The following is a 27,789-nucleotide window of genomic DNA, read 5'->3' as shown; positions in this document are numbered from 1 at the left end:
TTGCCATCATTCTTGGCTTAATTTTAGTTAGTTTAAATGAAATTGGTCCCTTGTGGTGCTTGGACCCCTTGATATAGGCGTGGAAGAGTCTGTGTCCTCCTGCAGAGACATCCCCAAAGCCCCATGTCTCCACCATCTGGAGCACACTGCGGCTTTCTTTGCAATGGTGAGATGGAGTCCTCTATTTCCCACCTCCTGGTCATGTTTGGCCAATAGCAAGGGAAGTGGTGCCATGGCTGTTCTGATCCAGGCCTCGCCATCCTTGCATCTGCCTTCTTCCTTGGGTTCCCATGAGAGCATGCTTTGGCTAGCCTGTGGGAAGATGAGCCATTGGTAACAGAAGAGAGACCCGGAAGTTGTCTGAGGCCATGCCACTGTGGTTTAGGCGACAGTTGCCAGCTAAGAACCGTAGAACCGCCCTTCTGACCTGCGGCTGGCTACAGACTCAGAGCGGAGGCAGGGCCAGACTAGCAGGAAGATGGTCCAGCTGACTCACGTGTGAACACGAAGGAAATGATTATGAATTCCCAAGCCTGGTCTGTTATGAGGGACTGTCCCAGAGGTCCACAGGCAGCATGCTGTTAGTGTATGTTTTGTGAGGTGGGTGTGGTTATAGACAGGAGAGCTTGGTGCCTGGAGGTCAAAGGTGACAGTACGTCCCGAAGGAGTGGTTTATTATCCTGGGTGCCACCGAATGTCAAGAACACGAGTGAAGGTTGATTACTGGAGTAATCTGTTGCCTTATTGTTTGCCTTTCCTTACTTTCTTCTGTGTGTGTGTGTGTGTGTGTGTGTGTGTGTGTGTCTCGGTGTGTATTTTTGGGTGTATACATGTGGGGGTGTTTGATGAGTGTGTGCACACTGTGCCTGTTGGGGCCAGTGGACAGCCTTGGGCCTCAGTCGTCGGGCACTTTCTGCCTTTCGTTTGAGATGAGGTCTCTTTTTGGCCTGGAACTTTGTCGCTTAGGCTAGGCTAGCTGGCTGGAGAAGCTCCGGGACCCACCGGTTCCCTCTTCCCTCTCACCATGGCTGGGATTATAGGCAGGTGCTCCAGGGCTGGAGATCTGAACTCAGTCTTCATGCTTTGAGACAAGGCCTTCCGCCAGAGCCATCTCCAACAACTGGAGTAATCTGTTGTCTGACTCCACCCCTTGCTCTCCTGAACAGTGCCAGAGGCTGGCCTGAGCCTCCATCATGCTCCCATGGGGGCCCTGCAGGATCACTTTACTGTCACAATGGTTTTGCCTCCTTATGAGCCACAAGCACTGCGCGTAACACTTGCAGCTACACTCAAACCTGTTACCTGGATTGCAAAGCACTGTCTGTTTCTCTCTGTGTCTCTGTCTCTCTGTTTCTCTGTCTCTCTGTCTTTCTCTCAGTCTCTTTCTCTGTGTCTCTCTGTCTCTTTCTCTGTCTCTCTCTGTCTATCTGTCTGTCTGTCTCTCTCTCTCTCTGTTTTGTTCCTCTCTGCCCAACACCACTTTCTGGCCACAGGCACCTTACTTCGGCATCCTGGGATATGCCGAGCTCAACTGTGCCTCAGGGTCTTTGTACAGGACATCCTCTCTGCTGGGGATGCTCTTCTCCTCTGGTGAGTGTATACTGAGCCACACCTTGCTTTTATGCTTATTGAGAACTGTCTTACAACCCAGTAGAGCATCTGTTCTTATTGGTAGTTTTAGCTGTATCTCTTTGTATGTGTGTGCACATGAGTAAACTGTGTGTCTTCACACTAGAACGTGAAGGCAAGGACCTCGGGGTCAGGTCTGTCTGGGTGAGAGGTGAATGTCTAATGCCTGACAAACAGCCTGGTACACGGTAGGTATTCAGCAATGATTGCTGACCGAGTGAGAAGCTAGCATCCCCTCTAGCTTTGTGCTTCTTAAGTACATCTGAGGACCATGTCGCCCGATATGGAACACAAAGTCCTCTTTGCACCTTAAGGTCACATTACTCCATCCCTAAGTAATGACAACAACAACTGCACTAAGAAAAAGGAAAAGTGCCAAGAGGCAGTACAATAATTTCCAGAATGCAGTGGGAACATTTGCTTGGCCCCAGGTATGTTTCTCTCACCCCCTATTTAAATAAGAGGAGCTTTGGGGAAAAAAAATAAAGCAACATACAGTTTTGGGTTTCTGACTGCCTTGGGAAAAAAAAAAAAAAAGGTGATTTGGTAGTCAATTCCAAGTTGATATTTTGACCAGTTTGGGCTAGAGTTGAAGCAAGTGATCTAGGCTGGTGTGCACAGCGCCTCCTGCAGGCCTCATTCTGACTTGCAGGTACATTGTAGTGTGCACGATGGTGCCTGCAGGGATGACACTGATGCCCGCGAGCATAGAGCTCAGAAGGTCTAGACTGGTGTGCACAGCGCCCCCTATGGGGATCGCGCTGACTCACAAGTACTATATTATTTGCTGGCATCTGAGTTGAGGTTTTGTAGTAACATAATGGCGCCCCAATCCGTGCGTGGTGGATCGGAAGTGGCCTCTATTTCCTCGTCCTCTTATGTTTGAATCTGCTGTATCACACATTTCTGCAGAGCACATGCATTATGTTATAATGAGAAAGTGAATCAATAAGCACTGTTCCATGAAAGGTTGTACCACAGCCTGGAAACGCACAGTGTGCATGAAATGTCCAGATCAGATGAAAGGCACTTGCTATTTCCCTAGATGCCCCACGGGTAGCAATGCATTCTCCTTTGCCTTTTTGGGATAAGGGTCCTTTGTCCTGATTTATTCCCAGCCTCCGATTCATAAATACATGGCTTTGCCCACGGCAAGGCACAATAGCTTCATCACAATAAAAAATGAAGGAGAAAAGCCAAAGGACCCTGGGCCTGAGGCAACTAGATGGCTCGCTTCATTCCAAAGCAAGTACCAGGAGAAAGTTTCAACAACCCTAAATAAATTGGGAGTGTCTTTTGGAATTTCCTCTAAGACCGTTTATCTTGCAGGTTCTAGGGAGCTCATGATTAAACTGAGAGGGACAGTGGCCTCCCAAGTCTGGGGCACTGCACTGCATTCTGGGCAGACAGTCAGTGGTTCCCACAGACTGGCAAGGGGGAAAGACACTCGCTGACATTGCTACTAGGTGGCACAGTCACATGTGATGGGCCTGCTGGAGGTGATGTTCCTTCGGCTTGGGGTGGGGGTGTCAGGAGCTCCCTGATCCCGGAGAGAGACTGGGAGATGACTCGGTTGGTAAACGTGCCATGTAAGTGAGAAGACTCAAGTTCTGAGCCGCAGTACCCACACAACAACCAGGAACTGTGGTGTGCGCCTGCACTGGCAGCGCTGGGGAGGTAGAGACAGGAGGACCCCTGGGGTTTGCTGGGCAGTCTTGCTGAATCAGTGAGTACCAGGTTCAGCGAGAGACCCTATCTAAACACACACACACTCACACATGCGCACACACACTCACATACACACGCACACACATGCACACACAGACACACACACACACTCACATACACACGCACACATACATGCACACAAGACACATACACACACGCACACACATGCACACACACACTCACATATGCATACACATGCACACACACTCACATACACACGCACACACAATGCACACACAGACACATACACATGCACACACATTCACATATACACGCGCACACACATGCACACACACACTCACATACACACATACACACACACACAATGCACACACAGACACATACACATGCACACACACTCACATACACACATGCACACATATGCACACACTCACACCGGCCATCCACATTCACATACACATATCCCCATAACCCACACAAAGACACATGTAGATACACACACTCTTCTGAAAATGTGAAAAAGAAAATGAGGTGAGGAATGATCGAGGTACATTGGTCTCTGGTCTCTGCAGTTACAGGAATATGTACACATACATCCATCGCAGCACACACAAGCTTCTGACAGGGTGGGGACTCGGCAGCCTTAATGACTGGGAAAGGTAAACTAAGCAGTAACAGGGACCGTAAACAAAGAGACACAATGGGACAGCAATGAGACGGGTAATGACATGGTTTCCCTCTGAACCGGAACACTCACTGTTAACCATTGTGATAGCTTAGTCAGGGCCACCGGGGCACCAAGGTCGTGGGGAAGCCGCTGAACGCTTGGCATGTGAAATACCGTCACAAGGACGGTCAGATATAATGGTGCACACCTATGATCTCAGTGTGTGGGGGCTGGAGCTGGAGGGTCACAGTGAGCTTAAGGGGGGGTGACACAGGGAGATACTGTTTGCAAAAAAAGAAAAGAAAAGAAAAGAAAAGGCAAGGAAGACAGGCCATTTGGGATCACAGGGAGCAAGAGGGGAAGAAGGAAGGAAGGAAGGGGAGAAGAGACGGAGGGGGATGCAGGCAGCATAAAGGATGACTTAAATGGACAGTGTGATTAGGGTCAGTCTTACACTTGTGTTAGGAGGACGAAGCAGTCAGAAGAAGCAGAGGCCTAGCACGGAGTGGAGGGGCTCGTGTGGTGATCGGGACGGGGCCAGGAAGAGGAGAAGCATGGCGGCGTTAGCCAGCACCTTGCTCTGCCAGGGACCCAAGTGGCACCCGGCTCACCTGCAGCTGTTCTCTCCGTCTGTGTGGAGGGACGACTCAGCCCTTCGCAGGCCCAGGCGAATGAAGGAATGGTACAGGGTGAGAGCCACATCGCTGAGGCTGTGGATGCCGTCTGGCTCATCGTAGACATTCTCCCAGTAGGAGCGGAGGCCTGGCGTGCCCGCGGGGTAGTTCCCGTACAGGTAAGAGTCCAGCTGCCCAATGATTTCCTGGTTCACTATGGCTTCGAACTTTCGAGCAAAGAAGGTGGGCCGGGCTGTCTGCTGTGCTCAGGAGGAAAACAAAAGCAAAAGCAAAAAAACCCCGAGTTTTATTATCAAGCAGTAGGGGCTATCTTCGCTCATCCTATATCCTGCAAGGAGAGGCAAGTAAATCTTCTAGCCCCAAACTCCAGCCTTGGGACTCCATGACCTGGTCTCCATTCCACCCTCTATAAAACAGGTCAGGATGAGGGTGGGATGAAGCTGGTGCCTGTAAGGCATCAAAGCATGGTGGGCACTTAGGGACTGACACTCAAATGACCCTGAAGTAAATTGAATCGTAGGTGTTCAGGGTGAGGCTGGCTTTTAGTTTTTTAGTGAAGGCCACGGATGAGCGACCCAGCACGGATGTATTTTTACTTGGCTGAAAGAATGCTTTAAAATCAAATCCACTGGCAATATTTACAGAGTGGAAGGTTCACGGAGGCCATTCTGGCTTCCTTGTAAACGGCAACTGCTGTGGGAAGCCCAGGTCCCACTCTGAAGCGGCAATCGTAGGTAGGCTGGAATGGCAGCCCATCCCTTTAGGCAAGACGTAGGCTCTTCTTCCTGCCCTCATCCTCATCACTCTCTGGTGTCCCCTGGCATCTTTAGCTGGTTTGTGGGCTCACTAGGGATGCTCCAGGGGAGGACACGTCACACTCTCCAGGGGCTAGGAGCATCCCAGTCACTCACATATGGGATCCCACTTTGCCTACGATCCTTCCTCTCTTCCATTCTAGTCTTATCCTTTGACTCAGTTAACCCTGAGTTTCAGAACCACAGATCTGCCGGATAAACGTTTTACAATGGAAATGAAAATTTCCCTTCAGCCAGCAGCTGTTTTCCTAGCACCAATGAGACTCCATACAGCCAATCCCAGGGTAAGGATGGGCTGGTGATCTGAGCAGACAAACACACAGCCCTTGCATTGTCTCTATCCAGTCAACAATTCTGGGGGTGACGCTTAGAAATGGAAATCTCAGATGAAATTGCCAGTTGCTTACGTGTGCCACGTGAACTGAAAACTCCTGGAAAGGGGCCCAGAGGGGGAAGGATTTGTTTATCCGCAGATGTAAGGAAATCAGTGGCTGATCCAGGATGAAGAGGTAGGAGTGAAAGTCCAAGGGACAATCCACACTGACTGGGGTAGACAGTTCAGTTAGTGACAGTTCTGCTGTGCATGCGTGACGGAGGGCTTGAGTTGGATCTCTGGACTGTTGTAAAAGCACTGGGTCCAGTGATGTTGCCTGAAATACCAGAGCTGGAAGGGTAGAGACAGGTAGATCCTTGGGGTTTGCTGCGCAGCCAGCCTAGCTGAATCTTGGAATTCTGGGTTCAGTGAGAGACCCCACTTCATGAGTACCATCATTAGAACACCTCCCCTGGGGAGACTTAAATAGCGCACTCCCTCTTCGTGAGACCTCAGCGACAACCCGGAATTCAGTTAAACCGATGCTCCTCCCCCTGGGGAGCCAGTGTGTTTATTAGGTTACTTCGGCACCCAGCAGGGATGATGGCACCATCGCTGCACAGATAGAGCCTCTTTGTGTCACAGTTCCCCAGGCTGTATAGTCTAGCCTCCCCCTGAGAACCCTGAGGTCATATGCAATTAAGGACAGAAGAGCGGGCTAGATAACTCAGGTGAGAGTTCAATCACCTGTGCAGGAAAGTCAACAGTCCACGGCTACATCATGGTGCACGTTCGCAAGTAGGCTTAGCTGAATCTCACGAATATGAGAATGTTTGGCCTAAAGAACTGAATATTACAGCAGACTGTGCAGAAAAAAAACCACAGCTGAAGGTGGTCTCTGCACGCACACACACACACACACACACAAGCACATTCACACCCCCCCACACACACTAATAAACACACATGTGTATCTAAGGAAATACAACTCAAAACACCTGCCATTTGTAAGCACTGTACTATTTCTAAGGCAGGGCCTCACAGACATCTTCAGCAGAGGACCAAACAGTAAATATGTAAAGCGTTCAAACTTCTCAACTCTGAAACATGGAAACATCCAGAGGCAAAGCAGTACATGAACAGTAGTGGTGGCTGTGCTCCAACAGAGCTTCGTTTATAAGGGTAGGCAGGGACCTGTGGTGTGCTGACCCATGGCCCAGAACTGGACAGAGATAAAACACAGCTCTGCCCCTTCAGCAGTTCACTCTGGTCAACCGTTGCTCTGGAGCAAGCACTGTGTGCCCTTCAGAGGACTAATAGCTGCCAACAGTGACACTGAGAACACTGTCCTAGGCCCGTGACAACTCAGCCACGCAGGGTCATCAAAGCCCTTCTGCAGATGAAGACATGAGTCGTATAGAGGGAACCAATAGCCTGACGCTTGTACCAAATCCCACAGTTCCAAACCTAAGCTCTTTCTACTACGTCCCTGTAGGACAGACTGGTGAGTGAGCAGGAAACCGTTAAGAAAGAAACACCCTAGGTGTGATGCTCAACACCTCATCACCTTTACTTCCTGAGTCCTGGGATGTCTGTTCTGGAGCGGGGTTGGACAGCACTAGGGCGTCAGCCCACTCGAGTTCCTGCCCTCTTCTTCTTCCTACGTGTGCTCATCTTTAGGCATACTACCCAATTGTTCCAGTCGCAGTCTCCCTGTCTTTGAAATGGGTGCAGAGGCATGGGTTATGATCATCAGTCGCTGTTGGGTGATTACCACTGTCACTTTATTTGGCTATCAGCCTCATTGGCAAGATGGCTTCCATCTCTGCCTGCTATTCTCTCACCAGAGCTTAGTCTTCTAAAAGAGTATGTTTCTTTTTTTTTTTTTTTTTAAAGATTTTATTTGTGTGTATGGGCTTGCATGGATCTATGTATGTGTGTGTGTGTGTGTGTGTGTGTGTGTGTGTGTGTGTGTGTGAAGTGTTTGTCTGCATGTGCACATGTGGGTGCAGGTGCAAACACCCGTGCATGTGTGTATGGAGCTTGCAAGAGGATGTGGAGGGTCCCCAACTAGGGCTCTCTGCCTTGAGACAGCTCTTTCACTTATCTCTTTTCAGCTAGTCCACTGGCTGTCACACCTCATGGAACTTCCCGTAGTCCCAATTCCTCAGCACTGGGCTCAAAAACATTCAGCCATTCCAGACTTCTGTTGTGGGTGGCGTGGATCCAAATTCAGGTCGCCATGCTTGTGCAGCAACTCAGTCTTACTCACTGAGCCATCTACCTAGCCTGAGATGTGTGCTCACGAACAAGGCTTCCGAACTTTCTCAGTTTCTTCGTCTCTAAGATGGAAGGATCATAATAGCAGCAACACACACACACACACACACACACACACACACACACACCACACAAGTGGCAGGGCTATTTGGGAGGATCCTCGGTCAATCTGAGGAGCATGTTTCAGCCACTGGATGTGGGGCATATGCTCGCTAACTGCTGTTGAGAGCTAGATTGGGCCGTGAGTATAAGATGGCCCATATGTCTGGCCTTAAAGGCTTACTGTGGTCTTCTGGAAGGGGGTGGTGGGGCAAGTGGGCTCACCTGGAAGCGATGGAAGTCCTGGGGCTTGAAGTCGTTGGGCGAGCAGCCGCACCAGTCCACAATATGCTTGTACTGGCACTTGCAGCCCAGCTTGCGGTTCCAGTTGGTGATGCGCAGGTTGTTATCCACCATGGTGTCACAGTGGGGGCTGTTCTCCAGGACCGTGTGGAAAAACGACTGCAGGGGAGAAAAGGGTGCATCCTGAGAGCCCAGTGGCACACAACCAAGTGTGTTGGGTTAGCATGTCCTTCCCGAGGACCATCAAGTGCAAAGGGCTCCACGGGACACCAGCATCAAGTCTCTCTTTAGGCCCACAGGGTCAGCGGCCATACCAGTCCATCTCGGGGTACAGATATCTGTTCAGTCTTCACTGGCTAATTCTACCTACAAATTTCTTGCCTTCAACATTCCCTCACTTGTGCCTTTATCACCCTGGACATCCGCTGTCTGCTTAACAAATAGGAAGTGTTTCTCAGAATGTATCAACAAATAGGGACCAGAGGCAAACATGGGCACGGGGGCAGCTTCCCAGGAAACTACAGGCTGGAAGGGGCTCTTGCTTGCAAAGAGCCAGACTGGAACCCAACAAGTTAGGTCTGAAATAGATTTGTAACAATGGCCCAATGAGCTAGGATTTCACCTCTGGGTGAGGAAGGCCAGACTCATGGGTGCACCCACACAGTGCAACTACAGTGGGAAGGGCGGAGAAGCTCACTGTCCATGGTGACAAATCAAGGCCCATCTATCATTTTTACTACAATACAAGGGAAAAAAATGGGTGGAAGAGATGTTGCTGCTGATGACCGGGGAGCCACTGTGCAATTAGGACAGAGAATTAGGTGTGTGTTTTCTGTCCATGGTGCTTGTTGAGGGACCACTAAGGCCACAGTGTGGTATTGAGGGGTTGTTTCCTGTCCGTGGTGCTGACCCAGGAGCCCACATGATGCAAGTAAAGGTGGGTTGCAAATTTCTGTGGTATTGAACCAGGACCTACAATCCTTTCCTAATTTTTGCACTCTTGGCTAGTTCTTTCAAGGACACCGATAAAGAAGTAATGCTGGGAGTAAAAGGCACAGAGAGGAGATATACAGTGTTTCGTTAGAGCCACCGGCATGCTGGGAGAGAGAAGGAGAAGAGAGCTTTCTATTTCAACATGATTTTTAACAATCTCTGCCAACCAGAGAATACATTTTCTTCTGGGCTCTGGTCCCCCGGGGGACCAGGGGGAGCTGTTGGTGGATATATGTGTCTGACTGTTGCAAATTTATGGGTACAGCCTTTAGATTTCTTTTAAGCCCCAGAGTTGTCTAGGAAAGAACAAACAGGCAGACATAGCACAATGGAGGAAGAGGGTCTGCCTGAGACCCCAGGGACACGTTTTAGCGCTGAGGCAGGGGTCGGGCAGTGAGCATACTCAGAGCTTTGGGTACTGACAGTGCGGCTGCCATATTGCTGAGAACAACCAAACTCCCCGAGAATCTCTTCTAAATGGGTGGACGGGCAAAATGAAGCTCTCTCTGCCTGCCACTCAGCACCACTCGCTTGCCTTCCTGTGACGCTAATGACATTGGCAGGGGACCTGGATTTAAACTCGAATTGCCTACAAGCCCACAGAGGCACCTCTCTTCCATCAATTACCAATTGCCCTGTGTCCTTTATAACGATGCAGAGATTCCCTGCAAGATAATGGGTGAGGGGGTTATCAGAATGCAGAGAAAAGGTGATTTTTCGCTGAAATAGGATTAAAAGCTGATGACTTAACATGTGCGCAGAATAGTAAAAAATCTGCCTCCGGGAGGCTGGGTTTCTCACAGTGAGATGTGTAGACAGCCAGCCCTCTGTGAAGCTGGCCCAAGCCCTGATAATACATGGTAACTGTACATGGAGATGCACGGTCTGCCACAGGCTGTGTGATCAGAGCTGGAGGCCCAGGACGGGCGAAGCAGAGCCACATGTGAGCAATGTCACGGGCTCCATGGAAACAGAGCAGCACTGGAGTTTTCCTGTGGTTAAAAGTCAGGATAAAATTTGGCTAGAGGTCTGGGACACGAAGCTAGAAGCTTGGCTTGGCTCAGATCTGGTAAGGTGGCTTCTAGCATGTTTCAGGCAACACATTAGGGTGTGCCAGGATGTTTTAGAATGGTCTGGAGTCTTGTGCAATGGGGGCCGCACCATGGTGTCACAAAAGATTCAGGGGTTTATTCGGTATGCTCCACAGGAATGGCTGAGCCCTAAGCATTTGGCTATGATGTGGCTGACAATGAGAGGAGCCAGCGAAAGAGATCCCATTGGGTTGTCTCAGGGCAATTTTGGATTATTATGAGTGTGCGTGTGTGCGTGCGTGCGTGCGTGTGTGCGTGTGTGTGTGTGTGTGTGTGTGTGTGTGTGTGTGCGCGCGTGCGCACGCAATGAAGACAACACTATCAGGGAGTGACAGGAGTGACAGAACTGTATTCAAATGAAAAAGGGAATTACTGGTGCTGAAAATGGTTATTGCTTTACTGCATGATTGATGACTGGAGGGTGTTAAAAGTTGATGTGGCTGTGTCCTGGAACTGTTAGCATGCGCTGCACAATTCCAAAGGCCGTCGTCAACAATCCGGGGATTTGCAATTTCAAGACTTTTTTTTTTTTTTTTTCTGCAAAATAGCAGTAACATCTTTTTCTAGAAAAATCAGAATATTAGGATTTTTTTTTCTATTATGAATAGGGGCTGAGTGCCTTGAACAAGGGCTGCTTTTTTTTTTTTTTTTTTTTTGAACTTTGTACACACAGAGACCATGAAGGCTGTTGTCAGCATCTTTGATACTACGTGTGTACCACAGTTCTTGCTATGAGGTCAAGGTCTTCAGGGATCTGCAGCATTATCTGATGGTTTGGAGGACAGTTGGTGGAGCCAGGGTCACACTGGCAGATCTTCACTCTGCTGAGGCTATACCTATCTCCCCTCCCTGCTGAAGCTATACCTATCTCCCCTCCCTGCTGAGGCTATACCTATCTCCCCTCCCTGCTGAGGCTATACCTATCTCCCCTCCCTGCTGAGGCTATACCTATCTCCCCTCCCTGCTGAGGCTATACCTATCTCCCCTCCCTGCTGAGGCTATACCTATCTCCCCTCCCTGCTGAAGCTATACCTATCTCCCCTCCCCTCCCCCGCCCTGTATCGTTCCCAGAACTCACCTCAGCTGGAAGGAGGGTGTAAGAGTAGAACTGCTTCATTTTGGTCACCAGGTCATCTGTGGAAAATGCCACGTACTCCACAAACTTCCGGTTAAGCAGGAACCAGTCGGAGCCACCATCAACAGCAATGCCCTCTGGGATCCGCCGGTCCCCCAGACGCCACATGTGAGCATCACACTCCAGGAAAAGACGGTCCAGGCCCTGTTTCCGGATGAACCTGGGTGAAACAAGCAGCCTTACTACCTGGGTAAGAGAGCCCGGAGCCATCAAGGTAGTGACTGTATTTACTGAGCGCATTCTGGGAATGTCATGTGTGTCTAACCCTTGTGCCTCCTGGGTAATCCAGGGCGCAGCACCTATGGGGCAGGAGTCAAGTAACTCTACTGGACAGAAGACTCACCAGAGCCTGGAGAACCTAGTGCTGCCTCTCCTTCTCTAGAAATATCTCCCAGCAGTGGTTGCTGTGGCAGTTTAATGAATGCAGCTTGTGGGCTCTCATCTTAGGACAGTGCTATGAGATTCACACACTCACACACACACACACACACACACACACACACACACACACACACACACACACACACACCCCAGATGGATGTCTGCACGTGAGGAGCCTTCTGGGATGTAAGCTCCAGATGAACACATAGCTCATTAGAGGAAGGCTCACCCTTCCTTTTCCTTGGTCCCCATGAGCACCTGGCGCCATGCTTAGCACGTGGTAGGTGTTCAGTAAAGGCTTGCCATGAATAAACCACAAGTCCAGGAAGAAGGCTCTGCTGTGAAAACTAGAACAAAACCATGATGCATTTGTATTAATTAATGTGTATAGTGGATTTTTGCTTTATTTATTTATTTATTTATTATTTTTAACTCAGCACTTAGGTTCAAACCCAGAGCTTGAATGTGCTGGGCAAGCACACCACCACTGAACTGCAATCCCATTCAGAGCTGTTTCTCAATTCACACATTACACATGAGTTTGTAAAATATTTTTTTTTTTAAAAAAATAACAAATTAGGATCGTTTGGGTATTTCATTAGCACATTAAAATGACAAGATGTGGTGGCATCCTGGCGTGTCTAATAAGTACTTTTGTGGAATCAGTGGGCATGAATTATGCCTTTAGGCATTTACACCCAACTATAACGTGATAGGAGAGTTTGTAATTCCAGTCTGTGACTAAGTCAGTGGCCACTGGTGCTGGTGTGGTTTGTGGCTTACATGATCTCAGGTTGCATTTGGGGGAAATAAATGAAAGGACCCTCTGAGCTCTTCCCATGCAAACAAAAGACTGACACCCCTGACTTTCAGAGTAGGACACACACAGGCACCCACAGGCACACACGTGCACACACACGTACAAACATGCATACACACACACTTGCAAACACGCGTGCACACACACACCTCATTTCTGCAGATGGGGCAGAAGTAGCATTTCTTCTCACTGTCTCTCTGTGTGTCTCTGCCTCTCTCTGCAGTTAGGAAAATCAAATCTCTCCAGCTGAGATATAAGGGAGTGGGTGTGTTGGGAGTGTGGGCAGAGCTATAAGCAAGCTTTCTTCTTGAACTTTCAGCTCATTCACAGTGAGCCTTTACTGAACACCTACTGTGTGCTATGGTTCTAGGTGCCCATGGGACCGAGCAGAAAGAGGGATGGTCCTTACTCTAGTGAGGTGCGAATCTGTGAAGTGCTTATGGCCCAGAAGGATCCCAAAGCAGGGATCTTTCTGCTGTCCCAGCCTTCTGAGCCATGGGCCGGTCCAGGAATCTGCATCTTAGAAGCTCTGATTCTTAACCCTCTGTGTGAATCTTCTCCTTGCCACGTCTGTAGCAGTCCTGCAGTCCTGCTCCATCTTTGGCTGGCTGCTTTTCCAAAGACACACAGAGGACTCACATGCCAGCAGAGTCCACCGGAATGCCCAGCTGCCCAGTACCCCTGGTCCTATTCTTTTTTTTAATGAGTTCATTCATAAAGCCCCAATCTTTCTGGGGAGCCCAGTGAAAGCTGTCCGTACAGTCACACTATGATTTCCACAGAAGCATAACTGGACTGTGGAAAGCAGCCCTGAGCTTTGAAATATCAAATCCTGCCTTGACTCTGGCTGGCTGCTAATAATCACACGATAATGTCCAGTGCCTGCACAGAGCCACACTAAAAACTTTAATTTCAGGTAACATATGAAAATTTACACGGAAACCATACTATCAGAGAAATGGGCGAGGGGCCTGGCAAATTCTTCCTTCTGTGGAATGGTGATTAAGCTCCACATTCAATTATGGGCTAAAGGCATCTTTTTGTAATTTCAATGTTCTCTCCCGGGTCATAATACTCAAATGCAATATTCATGTATGAGTCATCTCCAAAAGAAAATGTTCACGGCCTTGGGAGAGTGGGTTCCATGTTCACTGTCACTCTAAACAGGATAAGCTGAAAATATGTGCTTTGGTTAAGGCGAGTAAACAAACACAAGCCATTTGTCAAACCTGAGAAAAGTTTCTCATGCCAAAGGAGCTACTTAGTTCTGTCTTGGAAGAAGATGGCAACAGCATACAGTCTGGGTACCCACCAGGGGAGCAGAGTCAACTCTTTGAGCCAAGATTTAATTTTTAAATGTAAATTTTCTATGTCCTGTGTGTTCACCATACCTTAAAAGATAATAGATGAAGTTGGAAGGCAAGGTGAGCCTAAATATACCCTCTTTATAGGTGTTGCTCCTGTCTCCCTCCCATGAGGGCCAAGTACTAGTTTGCATCTATGAAACTAATGATGTGCAGAAGGGGCCCAGAGATGCTCTCTCCATCCTCCCAGTTTTATTTCTCATTGCCATGGTTACCTTGGGTCATCTGGGCAACAGGTGGCGCCAAAGCAACATAGGCACTATAAAAAGCCAGGCACTTGTCCTAGCTCAGCATGTCTGCATGAACACATTATACAGAGTCCCAACAGCCTCTCAAGTCAGATGTTCCTGCAAGGCCCCTGCAAAGCATTTAGTAAGCACTGGTCACCCAAGCAATGCATGGGGGCAACCATCAATCAGCTCTTTCATAGGTGGCACCCCTCTCCTGTTCCCAGCATCCTGGAATCTTTTCCAAGCCTTATTGTTACTCACTGCATACTCTTTCTCAAATGCAAGGTTTGTCATCTATTTATGCTCACGAGGTCTCAGGACACTAGAGATGTCTGTCTTTTGGTTCTTGGCTGTAACCTATATAATAATACATTCCATATTCCAGATACTCGGCAAATGTTTGCTCGTGAGATGACTAAACAACAGGAAGGGCAGGAGCCACAGCCATTCGACAATCAGGAAGTCACAGAAATGACACAACCAGGTGCCTACCCACTTCCTCTAACATCTGACATTCAGCAGGTATGTTAGCAGAATGGGCTCTCTGAAAGCCTGAGTCATTTCGGGCAGGCTTGGACATTTCGGCACTTGGGGAAGTGAGGCAGGAGGCTCGCCTTGAACTCAAGGTCAGCTTGGGCTGTACAGTGAGAACCAGGGCAGCTGGTGCTACACAGCAAGAACGCGCCTCAAATACAACCAAACCAAGAAAGGTTAAGTAACTTCCCAAACCCACAGAGCTGGAGGTCTTGAACTCTTGATGTTTCTGTCACTCTTTGCTGCTCCAGTTCACCAGGGCCCTTTCCTAAGGGCAGGGATGACGCAAGCGAGCATTCACCAGGGTCCTTCGCTAAGGGGCAGGAATGACGCACGTGAGCGTTTCTATTTGCCTCAGAGAGACAATGTCTGAGAATAGGAGTCTCATCTTTGCTTTGAAAGAAGGTTTTCTGGGGGGCCCATTAGGACTCGCGCCTTCGAGATGGGTTTCATGAATTTCAAATAGAAACACTTGCATCTAGTTCTAAAAATGTGTGGCTTGCCTTCCAAGGTTTATTTATTTATTTTTGTGTACCTTTAGTATAGGACCGGGTCTTAACTAAATAGGCTGCACTGGGACTCAATGGACCAAACGTTTAATAGCTAGGAAGGAATGTGAGCCACACGGAGGGTCTCGATTGAGGCAGAGGGCCCAAATGTCCCCAGGGGAGAAGAGGTCAGTGATGACGGCTCCACCGTATCACCAGGAGCCAAAGCAGTTTTTCGATTCTGTTCACTCCTTGGTTGCCGGCTTGGCATAGCCAAAAGTGTGGGGGCTATCTCAGGACTTTCTCGTGAGTTCTAGAAGGTTGGAGGCTGTTTCTTGGGGCCTACAGTGTATCTGGAAAAGTCCTCAGCTGTTCACTAAGGTAAATGATGCTGCAGCTGAGCAAGCAGCAGAAACGCAGAGTAGATGAATGATGCTTCAGAGTCTCCTTCCTCGACAAACACGTCTGCTCTATGCACCCCCCTGGCCGGCACCCAGTTGTGGGGCCCCTCTAGAAAAACACAAACAGGGCACTTCATGTAAGACAGAAAGCCAAGGGCTGAGTCATGGTTTACTGGGCAGCGTGCTTGCCACGTAAGAAAATAAACACGCAAGGCCGTCTGTCTCTAGAAACACATGTGACAATCAAGTGTGGGGGTGCACGCTTGGAACCCCCTGCTCAGAAGCAGAGGCCAGTGGCTCCCCAGGCTCAGTGGTAAGCCAGCCCAGCCTAATTAGCGAACTCTTAGGCCAAGGTCATGCCTATCCACACAAGTATCTCCACACATACAGATACGCAAACAACTAAAACCGAAGCTACAGAACAAGTCACAACATCCCACAAACTCTGCAGTCAGTCAAGCGTCTGACATGTTCCCACCTTGCAACTATAATATGTAATATACACCACAGCCGCAGACGCAGGAGAGCCAGAAAGCCAGGCTACTTGGTCTAGGCTCTACACCTGGAACCAACCCCACACTCCTTCATCCAAGGGCTGCTCCAATATCTCAGGTGGAAAAGACTGGCCCACGCAATGCCTCAAATACCTCAAAGAGTTAGCACAGGGGTAGGCTTGATGCAGCATCGGTCATACAGTCATCCCCCCAAAAAACATTTGGACTATTGGGTGTTTTCAATGTTTATCTCTCTACCTTTCATCTTCTAGGATTTAGCAGAAAAGCTCACAGTTTGTGGCCAGAGCTAAAGAAGAAACTCCCCACATGCTGAACCGGAAGGGTACATCAACACCAAGGACAACACCCAGGGTTCCCCCCTAAGCCCAGTCCCTGCAGTTATTTTATGCTAGTGTGATGGCGAAGGTGATAGGTGTCCTACTTGTCCTTCTAATCCTCTCCAAGCGCTATCAACACAAACCCTCCCTACTACCTCAGGCCAGGAGCTGGCCAGGAGCTGGCGCTAGGTCCTGATCTGCGCAGACTCCAGCAGCTTTGCTGGCTACACTCTTCTCGGAGCCCTGGCATAACTCTACTCTTCAGTAGCAGAAGGAACTGAAGGGCTTGGGGCAGTCATGATTTTTATCAGCTCTAAAGAGCATCTTTGAGATTCCAGGACCCTGGTCTCTGCCAGGACGAGGACTGAGAACACTATTTCTGCGCTTTTCTCCTCGCTAGAGGCAGAGAAACAAGTAGTTCTGACAGCTATCATTTGCTGTACACACCACAATCTTCACTAGGAGGGAGGGAGGGAGGGAGGGAAGGAGGGAGGGAGAGAGAGAGAGAGAGAGAGAGAGAGAGAAAGTCAGAAGACTATCATGTAGTCTTCACTAGAAGGGGGAGGGGGAGGGAAAGGGGGAGGGGGAGAGACTTCACACCATCTTGAAAAAACAGAAAGGCGCAGGGCAGACAAATAGGAGGGCATGCATGTATAGACCTGTGCAGGGGGTAGGAGGCAAGAGTGGGCATAACACAAAGTTCTAAGGTGACATGGCTCCTGAAACTTATGGGACACCTTGAATGTGATAAATAGCTAAGACAGGTGCATGGGGAGAAACACTGCAGTGTGATCTGCTTTCTGTACTGCAGATGTACCATTAATTATGTGCTCCCATTAGAGTGCTGTGTGTGAGCCACAGGAGGGAGCCCATCTCTGCAGAAGCAAGGCGGTACCAAAGAGCCTCCAGACAGCAGATCAGCCAGTAGGAGGCTCCTGGCCAGGCGCCCTGTGGACCTGGCAACTTCAGGTTAATCAGTTGCCTGTTTACACACCCGATGAGATTTGAGGTGGAGAATTAATTCGGTGTTAGAGAAAAGGGGTACCTGACACTGCTCTGAGCCATCCTGGTACCCAGCATGGGAACGCTGCCTGCAGCAGGTGAGTCCAGACAGGAGGAGAGGTGGGGGGAGCTGCCTGCGCTGGTCCTGATCTGGAGCTAGATCCTCTCCCAGCCTCACACCTGCTTGTGCTTCCCGCACTGGGAAGACTCTGGAAGCTCTTCTGAGAGTTGGAGTCACATGTCTGTCACTTCTGATGCTTTTCCATCACCATCGCCACTTGTCCCCGTGCAAAGCAGTTGCCCCAAGAAGCTATATATTAATTTGCTTCCTTCTTTGTTTCTGCAGCATCGGAAGGGGAACTCAGGGCCTTGCACAGGCTCTCTGTTGCTGAGCACCTCTTCTCTAGGCCTCTTTTAGTCACTTACATATTTAGATCTTTCATGTGTACTTATTTCACATGTATGTATGTATGTATGCATGCATGCATGCCATGGTAAATGTGTGGAGGTCACAGAACAACTTGCAGAAGCTGATTCTTTCCTTCTACTATGTGGGTTTTGGGGATTGAACAGGTTGTCAAGCTTGGCAACAAGTATCCTTACCCAATTAATTAGCCATCAGCCATTAAAAAAACAAATGAATGAATATTACGTACTCCCTCTGTGAGTGGCTATGTTTCTCCTTGTCTCTGTCGCTCTGTCTCTGTCTTTGCACTTTGCCTCCCTCCCGTGTGTGTGTGTGTGTGTGTGTGTGTGTGTATGTGTGTGTGTGTGTGTGTAGGCACATGTGCTATGATGTGCATATGGAGACCAGAGGTCAATTCTGTGGAGCTGGTTCTCACCTCCGGCCTTTACATGAGTTTTGGGGAACAAACTCAGATCACCAGGCTTCTATGGCCAAACATTATTACTCACTGAGCCATCTCACTGGCCTCATATGGCTTCTTTTTTAAACTTTTGAGACAGGTTTCATTAAGTCTCCCAGGCTAGCCTTGAACTTGCAATCTTCCTCCCTCAGCCTCCCAAGTTGCTGGCATTAAAGGGGTGAACCATCATGTCTGTCTACAACTCAGAAAATTCTGGCACATTCTCCATGCTTGACCTTATTGCCATCAGTCCTGTTTGACTGACTAGGGAGCAGATAAACAGGCAATTGATGCAGCTTACAGTGGGTCTCACGGTGAGTGCTGAGAACGGGCAGGCGACCCCTGGCCTTCCGGCTTCAGAGCCTGCAAAGTTAACTTCTGTGCTGCAGCTCCGTCAGTAGCCAGCCATAAGAGCTTAGCGGCGCGAGTGGGTAAGACAAGGCGGTTCTCTAGTCCTCAGATGTGTTCTTCTCTCTAACGCGAGAGCATCTGAGAGGCTGGAATGAGGCAGCATATTCGAAGCATCCAGCTCCATGCCGTCCAGCAGTCAGTGAGCCATTCCATGCTGCTGTTGCCTATTTGCCTGCTTTACACAGAGGCATAAGGACAGTCAGGGCTCAGTGCCGGAGACCCATAGCTGGGATGTAGCAGAGATGAGATTTTGATGCCATCATTTCTTTTTTACCATTTACATCCTATCACATACCAAACAAACACTGGGCTCTTGGTGACTGAGAAATTACGCGGAGCAGAAAATATCCCAGAAGAAACTACTGTTATCAGAGGGAGCTGACTTTCCCTATTTCCCTGTCCCCACACACCAAGACTCAGGCAGACTGCATCTGAGCAGAGGGGCGAGGAGTTCCAGACACAATGTCATTATTCAGGGCACAGGCTTTGGTCCTACTGATGCTCCCTAAGAAATGATGACTGCACCACAAGTCAGTCATTCCATTGGTGACTTTTTTTTTTTTTTTTTTTTTTGGATGCAAACTAAACTGGGGGGCAATAGCGAATACTGCACTCCCATCCATTTAATTATAGGAACAGTCAGCACCGATTTGGCAGCTGTTAAAATACAAGATTGCTTTACAGTGGGAGCCGAAAGTTAAAACTAGCTGCTAAGGGCTGGAGATAGGCACTGAGGGTCAGAGTGGCTATGAGGTTCCGTACAGAAGTGAAAACGGAGGCACCCTGCAACCTATGTGGCACTCTACTGCTTGCTCTTCTTCCTCATGTCTTTCCGCCTTTCAGTCTCTCTGCTTTTGTCATCTGCTCTTACAAGGGTCTAGAGGAAAGCCATTCCAGACTTCAGTGTGGCTCTGGGAACTAGCTCATGCGCTGCATTGCTTTGCGAAGGGGAGAACACTACAGCTCAGTGGAGCCGAGACATTTGCCTCAGAATCCCCTAGCACGTTTATCAGGCCAAGGCCCTTATGGCTACATGGGTCATCAGCCCAGGAGAGAACCTGTCGCTATTATTCCGATAAATGAACATATTATAAACCAACTCCTAATGATGGGTCGTTACACTCATAAACAAATACCTGTCTCAGTCCTTGTCTGAGAAGTTTCTATTTGCAGCAGATGGTGACTAATACAGAGACCCACAACTGATCATTGTGAAGAAAGTAAGAGACTTCAAAGTGCTCAGCTCTAACTGAGACCTCCACATAACACCCGTCCTCCCTCCCAAGGCTCAGGGACCATTGCTGAAGAGGGGACAGAGAGACTGTAAGAGCCAGAGACAGTGGATGATTATGATTATGAGGAAACAGTGCCTTATGAGCACAGCAGGTGGCACACAGGAACTCACAGCTGCTGGGACAGCATGCACAAGACTCACGCAAGGGCAAGCCAGACCGAATCCCAAAACAAGGTGGAGGGTGGCCATGAAGTCGTAGGCCTAGTTAGGAAGGTTCTGACAAGTGACAACTGCTGGTAGAGGGAGAGAGAGAACATAGTCCCTCGTAAGTTCCATGCTCCACGTGGAAGGCCACAGTGCCAAGAATATATGGGCATCATAAATTGGTTCTGATGGGTTTAAATTTTTTTTTAGAGTTAAAAAAAAAAAAAACGGCACAAAGTAGAGTGTGTAGGGATGAGAGTCGATCTGGGAGGACTGGGGGGGGGTCAGGGGGGGGGAAATGTAATGACAGCTGGTTTTTATGTCAACTGGACACAGGCTAGAGCTATTTGAAAGGAGGGAACTCCATAAGATTAGGCTCTTGGCAAGCCTGTAGGGCATTTTTAAATTAGTGATCCGTGTCCAGCTGATTGTGGGAGGTGCCATCTCTGGGCTGGTGGCCCTGGGTTATATAAGGAAGCCGGCTGAGCAAGCCACGAGTGGCAAGGCCGAGTAGGCAGCACACGCCATGGCCTCAGCCTCAGCTTCTGCCTTTGGGCTCCTGTCCTGTTCAGTTCCTGTCCCAACTGCCTTTGATGATGAACAGAGCTGTGGAAGTGTAAGTCAAATCCGTCCTTTCCTCCCCAAGTTGCTTTGGTCATGGTGTTTTGTCACTGCAGTAGTAACTCTAAGATGCACATTGTACAATATTCTCAAAGAACTGATAATTTAAAAAAAAAAAGCACCTGGCTTACTGGAGCAAACCAAGTCTGGAACACAGGGAAGTTATGCCCTGTGGGAATTTTGAGATTGGCCTCTTTGGACACACGCAGGAAGGCTTGAGTCCCAGCTTTGTCCTGATTCTGTGAGTCCAACATTTCTCTGTATCTCAGCTTCCTTGCTTATAATATAAAACCAGCTACCGAGCTGCCAATGGCCACACAACTAGAGCTAGATAATTAAGTCAGCACTCAAGAAAAATGGAATCATCTAGACTTGGTGCTGTCACTTCAGCTGCTTAATTCAGCCATACACAGTTACACAGTGTAACTTGTTCCACTAACCCTCCTCATGCACAAGTTAAGTCTGAAGCAGGCTTACGTCATGTCATCCACCACCAGAAGAACTCTCTGTGCCACAGCACCAAGAAGGGATCCAGGGCGAAGCTGGGCTCAGGGTACAGGTAATGAGAGATGGGCTGTGGGGAGCCTTGTACCCAAAGCAAGGGAAGACTTGGCTGACAAGAGAGAAGGAAGTTGCAGGCGACGGCACATTGATTCATTTTATTACTAAATTAACACCAAAACCCATAGCCCTTAATTTATGTAAATGAGAGAGTCCCGGCTAAGGAAGCGAAGAGCGACTATAGTAACTTGTGGGCAATTTTGATCTGTGATACTTGGGCTTTAGGGATGGAGAGGCACATGCTGGTAACATGTTATGCTGCTATGAGCCATGTAAGTACCACCTGTCCTCCATCATCATCATCATCATCATCATCATCATCATCAACAACAACAACAACAACAACAACAACATCTCATTTAATCCTAGCCACGTAGGATTGTTACTACTTAACATTACTGGTAAAGGAACGGTCGCACAGAGGTTAAGTTCCACAAGCAATGCAACACAGCCTGAACACAGCCCAAGATGCAGTGGATCAGCATTTCATCCTAGGAGGTGCAACCTCAAAGCTCATGACTTTAATTGTGCTACCAAGTTACTAGAGCAACACTAGGGAGAAATAGTGAGCCAAGACCAAAGAGTGGTTATCTTGAAACAGTGCTTCTGGGGCGGATATGATTTTTGATACGTGTTGATAAATGGGCTCCTTGCCCATGATGCAAGCTGTTCAGACAATTTTATTCGCATCCTATAGGCTACATGAGGAAGAAGAAGGGCTTTATTATCTACCCATGGGATAGGAATATCAATATCAGGGTCATTTTTAATAATGAGCACTCCGTAGAATGTTTGCAAGAGCTAACTGACGCATGCCTTTGTTGTCAGAAAGGCCTGGGTTCAAGTCCTAACATACCACCTGGACAGCCTTAGAAAAGCCGTTTGAGCTCCTGAAGCCTCCTTTTCATTTTCTGAGAATAAAGATAAGATATCAATTCTCAAATCTACACTGGATCAGGCCAATATCATATGCAATGAGCCAAGAAGCCCAGCGGAGTACTGGGGTCTTAGCAGGAAGATGACCCACCATGGCCATGATTTGTCCTTGTCCAGCCAGCCACTCCACCACTGGTGGCCTGAACATGCCGCATTTACTGACAGGGATGCACAGAGCACTGTTAGGCACTGGAGTCCCTTTTAAATACAACGGAAGAATATAATCAAGTAGGGACCAACATGTGCACGGTCAGCGGCTAAAACCACAGGTGAAACTTAGGAAATAACATAACCTAAACTTTCTGGAAGGACTCCATGAACACTCTTGGCAGGGAGCGTAGTGTTGCTTCTGTACGACAACAGGGTAAACTGAGTCACAGAACCAGCCATCTTCATGGTCCATAAAAGAGATAATCCTGAACAGGGACTGTAAATTCAAATCCCAACCATGGCCAGATCAGAGACGGGGAGAAGAGCTTGAATGGCCTGGGGAAGATAGGGTTACACTCGGTGTCAGCCCTGAGCTAAGTCAGACACAGGGTTAGGGACTCCCAGGCTTGTTGTGGTTAATCGAAAATCTTGATTCTCATGGGAGATATTATGTTCATACGAGTTTACCAAAACGAACAGCCACATGAAATATCAAAGGGGCCTAACACAAAATATTAACAGGCTACAGTGATTTCTAGAACTAACAGAGTGTGTTGTGTGCTTTTCAATGCCGGAACCTAGGGGTTACTCAAGACTGCCTCTTCTACTAGGAAGAGATGCTGTTTGTGTCTCAGTATGTGTTCACATATGTGTTCTATGTGTTTATGCACGTGTAAACAGGCACAGGTGTGCATATATGGCATGAGCGTGGAGCTCACAGGGCAATGTCAGGTGGTGATGCTTAAGCACCTCGCGACTTTCATCGATCTGAAACTTCATCATGTAGACCAGGCTGGTTGGGCTATCTCTTCCTCCTATCTCACTGGAATTACACATGGGTGCTGCCCTGCCTGGAGTTTGCAGAGTTTCTGGGAATTGGACTCATGCTTGTAAGGTGAGTAATTTAAAGGCTAAGGCATCCTCCCAAGCCAAACTCCTAGTTTTTGACATTGCTTGCTTTAAGTGGGAGATGTGGGGGCTGCGTGCCTCCAGGCTCCATCCTCAGAGTGCTCCGTGAACTGACATGGAGGAGAAGGTCGGACCTCTCGACTCAACTTCATGCTAACCTGAGTGTTTCAGCCAGAAAGTAAATTCTCTGGAGGCCTGAAGATGGCCTGTTCATTGCTGGAGCAGTGCCTAGAATGTGGTTGGCACGAGGTGAGTAGCTCTTGCGTGACAGGTGAAAGGACTGCTGGATGCAGGGATATCACTTAGATGCAGCCCTCAGTTTACCTACCAACCAAATGAAAACTAACCATGATGACTCAGCTCCAAGGATTCCCAAAATAAATAAATGAACTCATAGAATTCCTTGGAAAAAATACATAAAAGGTTCTAAATGGGCTGGGGAGATGGCTCTGCTGATAAAGCATTTGGTGTGCAAGCCTGAGGACCTGAGTTCAATCCCCAGAGCCTGTGTGAGAGATCCTGGCTCAAAATCAAAATGTACCTGAAGAGTGATACTTGGGGCTGTCCTTCAGCTTCCACATGCTCACATGCCCAGGTGCATGCGCATCTGAATACACACGTGCACCCCACCTACATACACATGCACAGGTGCATGTGCATCTGAATACACACGTGCACCCCTACCTACATACACATGCACAGGTGCATGTATACCCACATACACACGTGTGCTCCACCTACATACACACATACACAGGTGCATGTACATCTAAATACACATGTGCACCTCCACCTACATACGCACACAGTGCATGTGCAGCTACATACACATGTGTACCTGAACACTGATGCATACACACCCACATACAGGAACAAATTTAAAAGATTTCTTGGAAGAAAAGTGGGAAGCCTGTGAGAAGAATCTGCTTCTCTCTGTCCTCAGCTAACAAGTGGGGCCCTTGAGCTCTCCTCACACAAGAGACTTTTCTCTGGTTGTATAAAACCAGCCTGGGAGAAGGCTCCAGGGATGGCTGTCCATTCTGTGGTGCTCAGGGCATTACCTGGCATTGTCTCGGCCATGTGACTTCAGGAAGTTCATATCTCGGTATCGGGAAAGAAATGCCACCAGCTGGTCATTTGTCCTGCAGGAGGAAAACAGAAGAGAAAGTCAGAGTTCTCTGTAGACTCTGGAGATGTTGGGCTTTGCCTCCCTTGTTAGTCCTAGGAAGCAGATTTCACTCTGTTTTCCTGGATTGGCCTGTTTTGACCACAGCACACAGCCTGGTGATGCATCCTCTTGGCAGGTCCTGTCCCTGGGCCTGCTACATTACATGAAAGCAGGCTGATTTCTAGTTTCATTCTTGCTGCTGTGCTGTAACATCCCAGAAGGGGGCAATTCAGAGAGAAGGGTTATTGTCCTGGTTAACGTCCATCACTTCAATGAAGGCACTACAGCAGTGGCTTGGGATGGCATAACACACACCACACACAGTCACGAGCAGAGAGATTGCATGCATGCCCATCTGCTCCCTTGATTGACGGTCACGCTCAGCCTGGCTTCTCTACTGTTATACAGCTTAGGGCTCCACCTGCCTAGTGAACGGTACCACACCCAGTGCGCTGGGCCTTCCCATATCAATTAACTTAATTCTGACAATGCCTGTCCCCAGACATAAGCAATCCTTCATTACAACAGTTTTCCCATGTGATTATGGGCTTTGTCAAGTTGACAATTAGCGCGAACCAGCCCGGGCTGTATCTGCATCTCTCTCCCACATGCTCCGTTATACAGGGCACTCTGAGGACAGGCATTGTGTCTTATATGCTTTGATATCTGTGTTCAGCATTGGCCATGGGCAACAGTGGTCATCAGTATACAGCCTGGCGTTGTAGATCAGACTCAGGGCCTTCCCACTTGCTGTTCCTGGGCCATTTTTGTCCTCTATTTCTCCAATTCTGCCCTTGTCATTTAGATCTTTCAAATGTCATTTCTTCAGACAGGTCTTTTCTGGCCATTCCACCTAAAGTAGCCCATGCCTCCTCTAGCCAACCTTTATCCCGTCACAGTGTTGACTTTATCAGCATTTGAAAGCGCTCTCCAGGTTACCTCTCCATACAAGGTCTACAAGGAGAGAATCGGGTCGCATCTGCTCATTCTTGGCATACGGCTGGGCCCACACTAACGCTTGTTGAATGAATGAATGAATGAGTGAGTGAGTGAATGAATGATGAAGGAGTCAAGATAAGTTGAGTTAGAAATGACTCCTTCGGTGCACAGTGCGCAGTAGATGAATCCGAGTGCGCGATAACCACTGGGCTGTGGATTGAGAAGAGCTTTAAAAAATATGAAGCGCCCGTGCAAACGGATGACAGTGTTCCCAGCATTGTTATCCCAAATTTATCACCATCAATCTCGGCGTTCACAGTGCCGTCACAGCTAATCAGCTTGTGCATACAGCTGTGACAGTATTTTAAAAGGCAGTCGCACAGGTCTCCATCTGCCAGAGATGCAGTCGCCTCTTCCACTGAATAAACCCAAACAGGTAAATGGTGCTGATGTGACAGCTCCTTTGTCACCAGGCTCCACTGCTTGGGGAAGTGGGGTGGGCGGGGAGGGGGAGGGGGTGCTGGGGTTAACCACTCTTCCGGGTTGGGTGAGGTGGGAAGAAAGGTCCTATGGGAACACAGTGAGGTTGTATCCTCTTTTGAAGTGTGTGTGTGTGTTTCTTCTGTGTATGTGCAAGTGAAAGTACGTTAGTGCACGGGCCCATGTGGCACGGTCTGTGTGTGGAGGTCAGAGGATCACCTTCCACTGTGTACACCAGACTGGCCAGCCTGCGGGTTCCTAGGGAGTCTCCGTGTCTGCCTGCCGCCTCACAGGAGGAGTGCTGGGATGGCAGGTGCTCACTGCTGCCTCTGCCTTAATGTGGGTGCTGGAGTTTTAACTCAGATTCCCCATGCTTGAGGAGCATGTGCCTCATCTACTGTACTTCTCCCTAACACTAACACTGGACTTTAGAGAAGCAGTGTAGTATTTCGGGAAGCAATGAACTCCAGCTGCACTGCCACACCCCTCTATGTGACTAAAGGATAAATGAGCCACTAGGCTCTCTGCACAGTGGCCTTCTGACTGCTCACTTCCAAACATACTGAGCACACAGGAGGTCCATCATGCATTTTCACTGGAAGGATGGGTAGATTTGAGGGCACACAGTAGGTACACACTCACTGCATGCTGCTCTGCTCTCTCTGCCTCTGAGCTGCCCAGTCTGTCCTACCTTCAGCCCTCAACCCTTCTCTCTCTGTCTGCCACTCTTCAGTATTGTCACTCTGAGCCACCATGCACTCATTGGATTGTGTGTGTTGACTCTCAATTCTAGATGAGTGGGAAAGGGGTGGAACAGAGCAGCTGAGGGATGCTGAGTTGAAAATAAGTGTGGCCAATGCCCCAGCCTCTTACTGAAATAAAAAAGTCAACTAGAAGCCAAGCATACTGGGGCTGGGGCGGCCGATGCCTCAAGTCCTTCCTGCATCTGCAGCCTGGTAAAAACTTATCCTGCACGAGATGCAGAGCTCTGCTGATCTACACAGAAGGGAATCCTGGGGGGATAGGCCCAAAAGGCCAACCTTCGGTGTGTCTGGACAGTGGCGACCCAGGTTCCCAGGGTCCTATGGCTTGCTGCTAAAAAAAAAAAAAAAGCCTCCACGAAGCTGCTGGGGTAAGCAGAGCAATGCAATGACCTTATGAAAGAAACCAGGGCGATGTCATCTTTCCCAGCCATTCGGAGGCCCACTCCATCTCCTCCATCTCAGCTGCTCTTATTTACCAAACCCTGCCACACTCTGCGACAGTTCATTATTGTCCACCCGATGAATAAAAGGACAAGTTAACCTCTGAATGGGTCTCCAGCAGCAGGAATACTAAGCAGGGCCTCTTGAGAAGCTCGGGTGGGAGGACTGAAGGGGCCAAGGCCAGGCTCCAGGAGCCCCCTCTGGGAAGTCTCAGGCCTCCCAGGGTCAGCCTGCTGTGGCTCCATTTGGCAACCCCAGAGAGCATCTTTCAAGGCTGGAGCTGGGGCCATTTTCACATTTCCCGCTTCACCGGGCCTCTATCTGATGGGGATGAATCGGCATTTAGCGAATTTACTTAGCAATGCTTCCACATGAAATCATTTCAAAAGATGACATCTCGGGGGAAGGGAGGGTGGTCGGGAGGAGCTGTGCTTTCTGCGCTGTAGCCTATGCATAAGCCAGAC

At 48.8% G+C, this 27,789-nt stretch overlaps 1 protein-coding gene across 1 annotated transcript in view; it reads right to left on the bottom strand.

Annotated features, from left to right (window-relative positions):
- The window catches only part of Xylt1 (xylosyltransferase 1), a 285,739-nt gene that overhangs the window by 14,865 nt on the left and 243,085 nt on the right, over window positions 1–27,789 (bottom strand). Inside the window, exons 6-9 of the mRNA XM_051149273.1 lie at window positions 24,595–24,675; window positions 11,533–11,749; window positions 8,353–8,529; window positions 4,597–4,859 (exon numbers count right to left, since the gene is read on the bottom strand). Coding sequence (XP_051005230.1) covers window positions 4,597–4,859; window positions 8,353–8,529; window positions 11,533–11,749; window positions 24,595–24,675 — 738 coding nt within the window. The remainder of the gene's footprint in view (window positions 1–4,596; window positions 4,860–8,352; window positions 8,530–11,532; window positions 11,750–24,594; window positions 24,676–27,789) is intronic.

Source organism: Acomys russatus, chromosome 7 (genome assembly GCF_903995435.1).
Source record: "Acomys russatus chromosome 7, mAcoRus1.1, whole genome shotgun sequence".
Classification (NCBI taxonomy): Eukaryota; Metazoa; Chordata; class Mammalia; order Rodentia; family Muridae; genus Acomys; species Acomys russatus.
The sequence above is the reverse complement of the archived record's forward strand: the minus strand, read 5'-3'. Positions and strand labels throughout refer to the sequence as shown.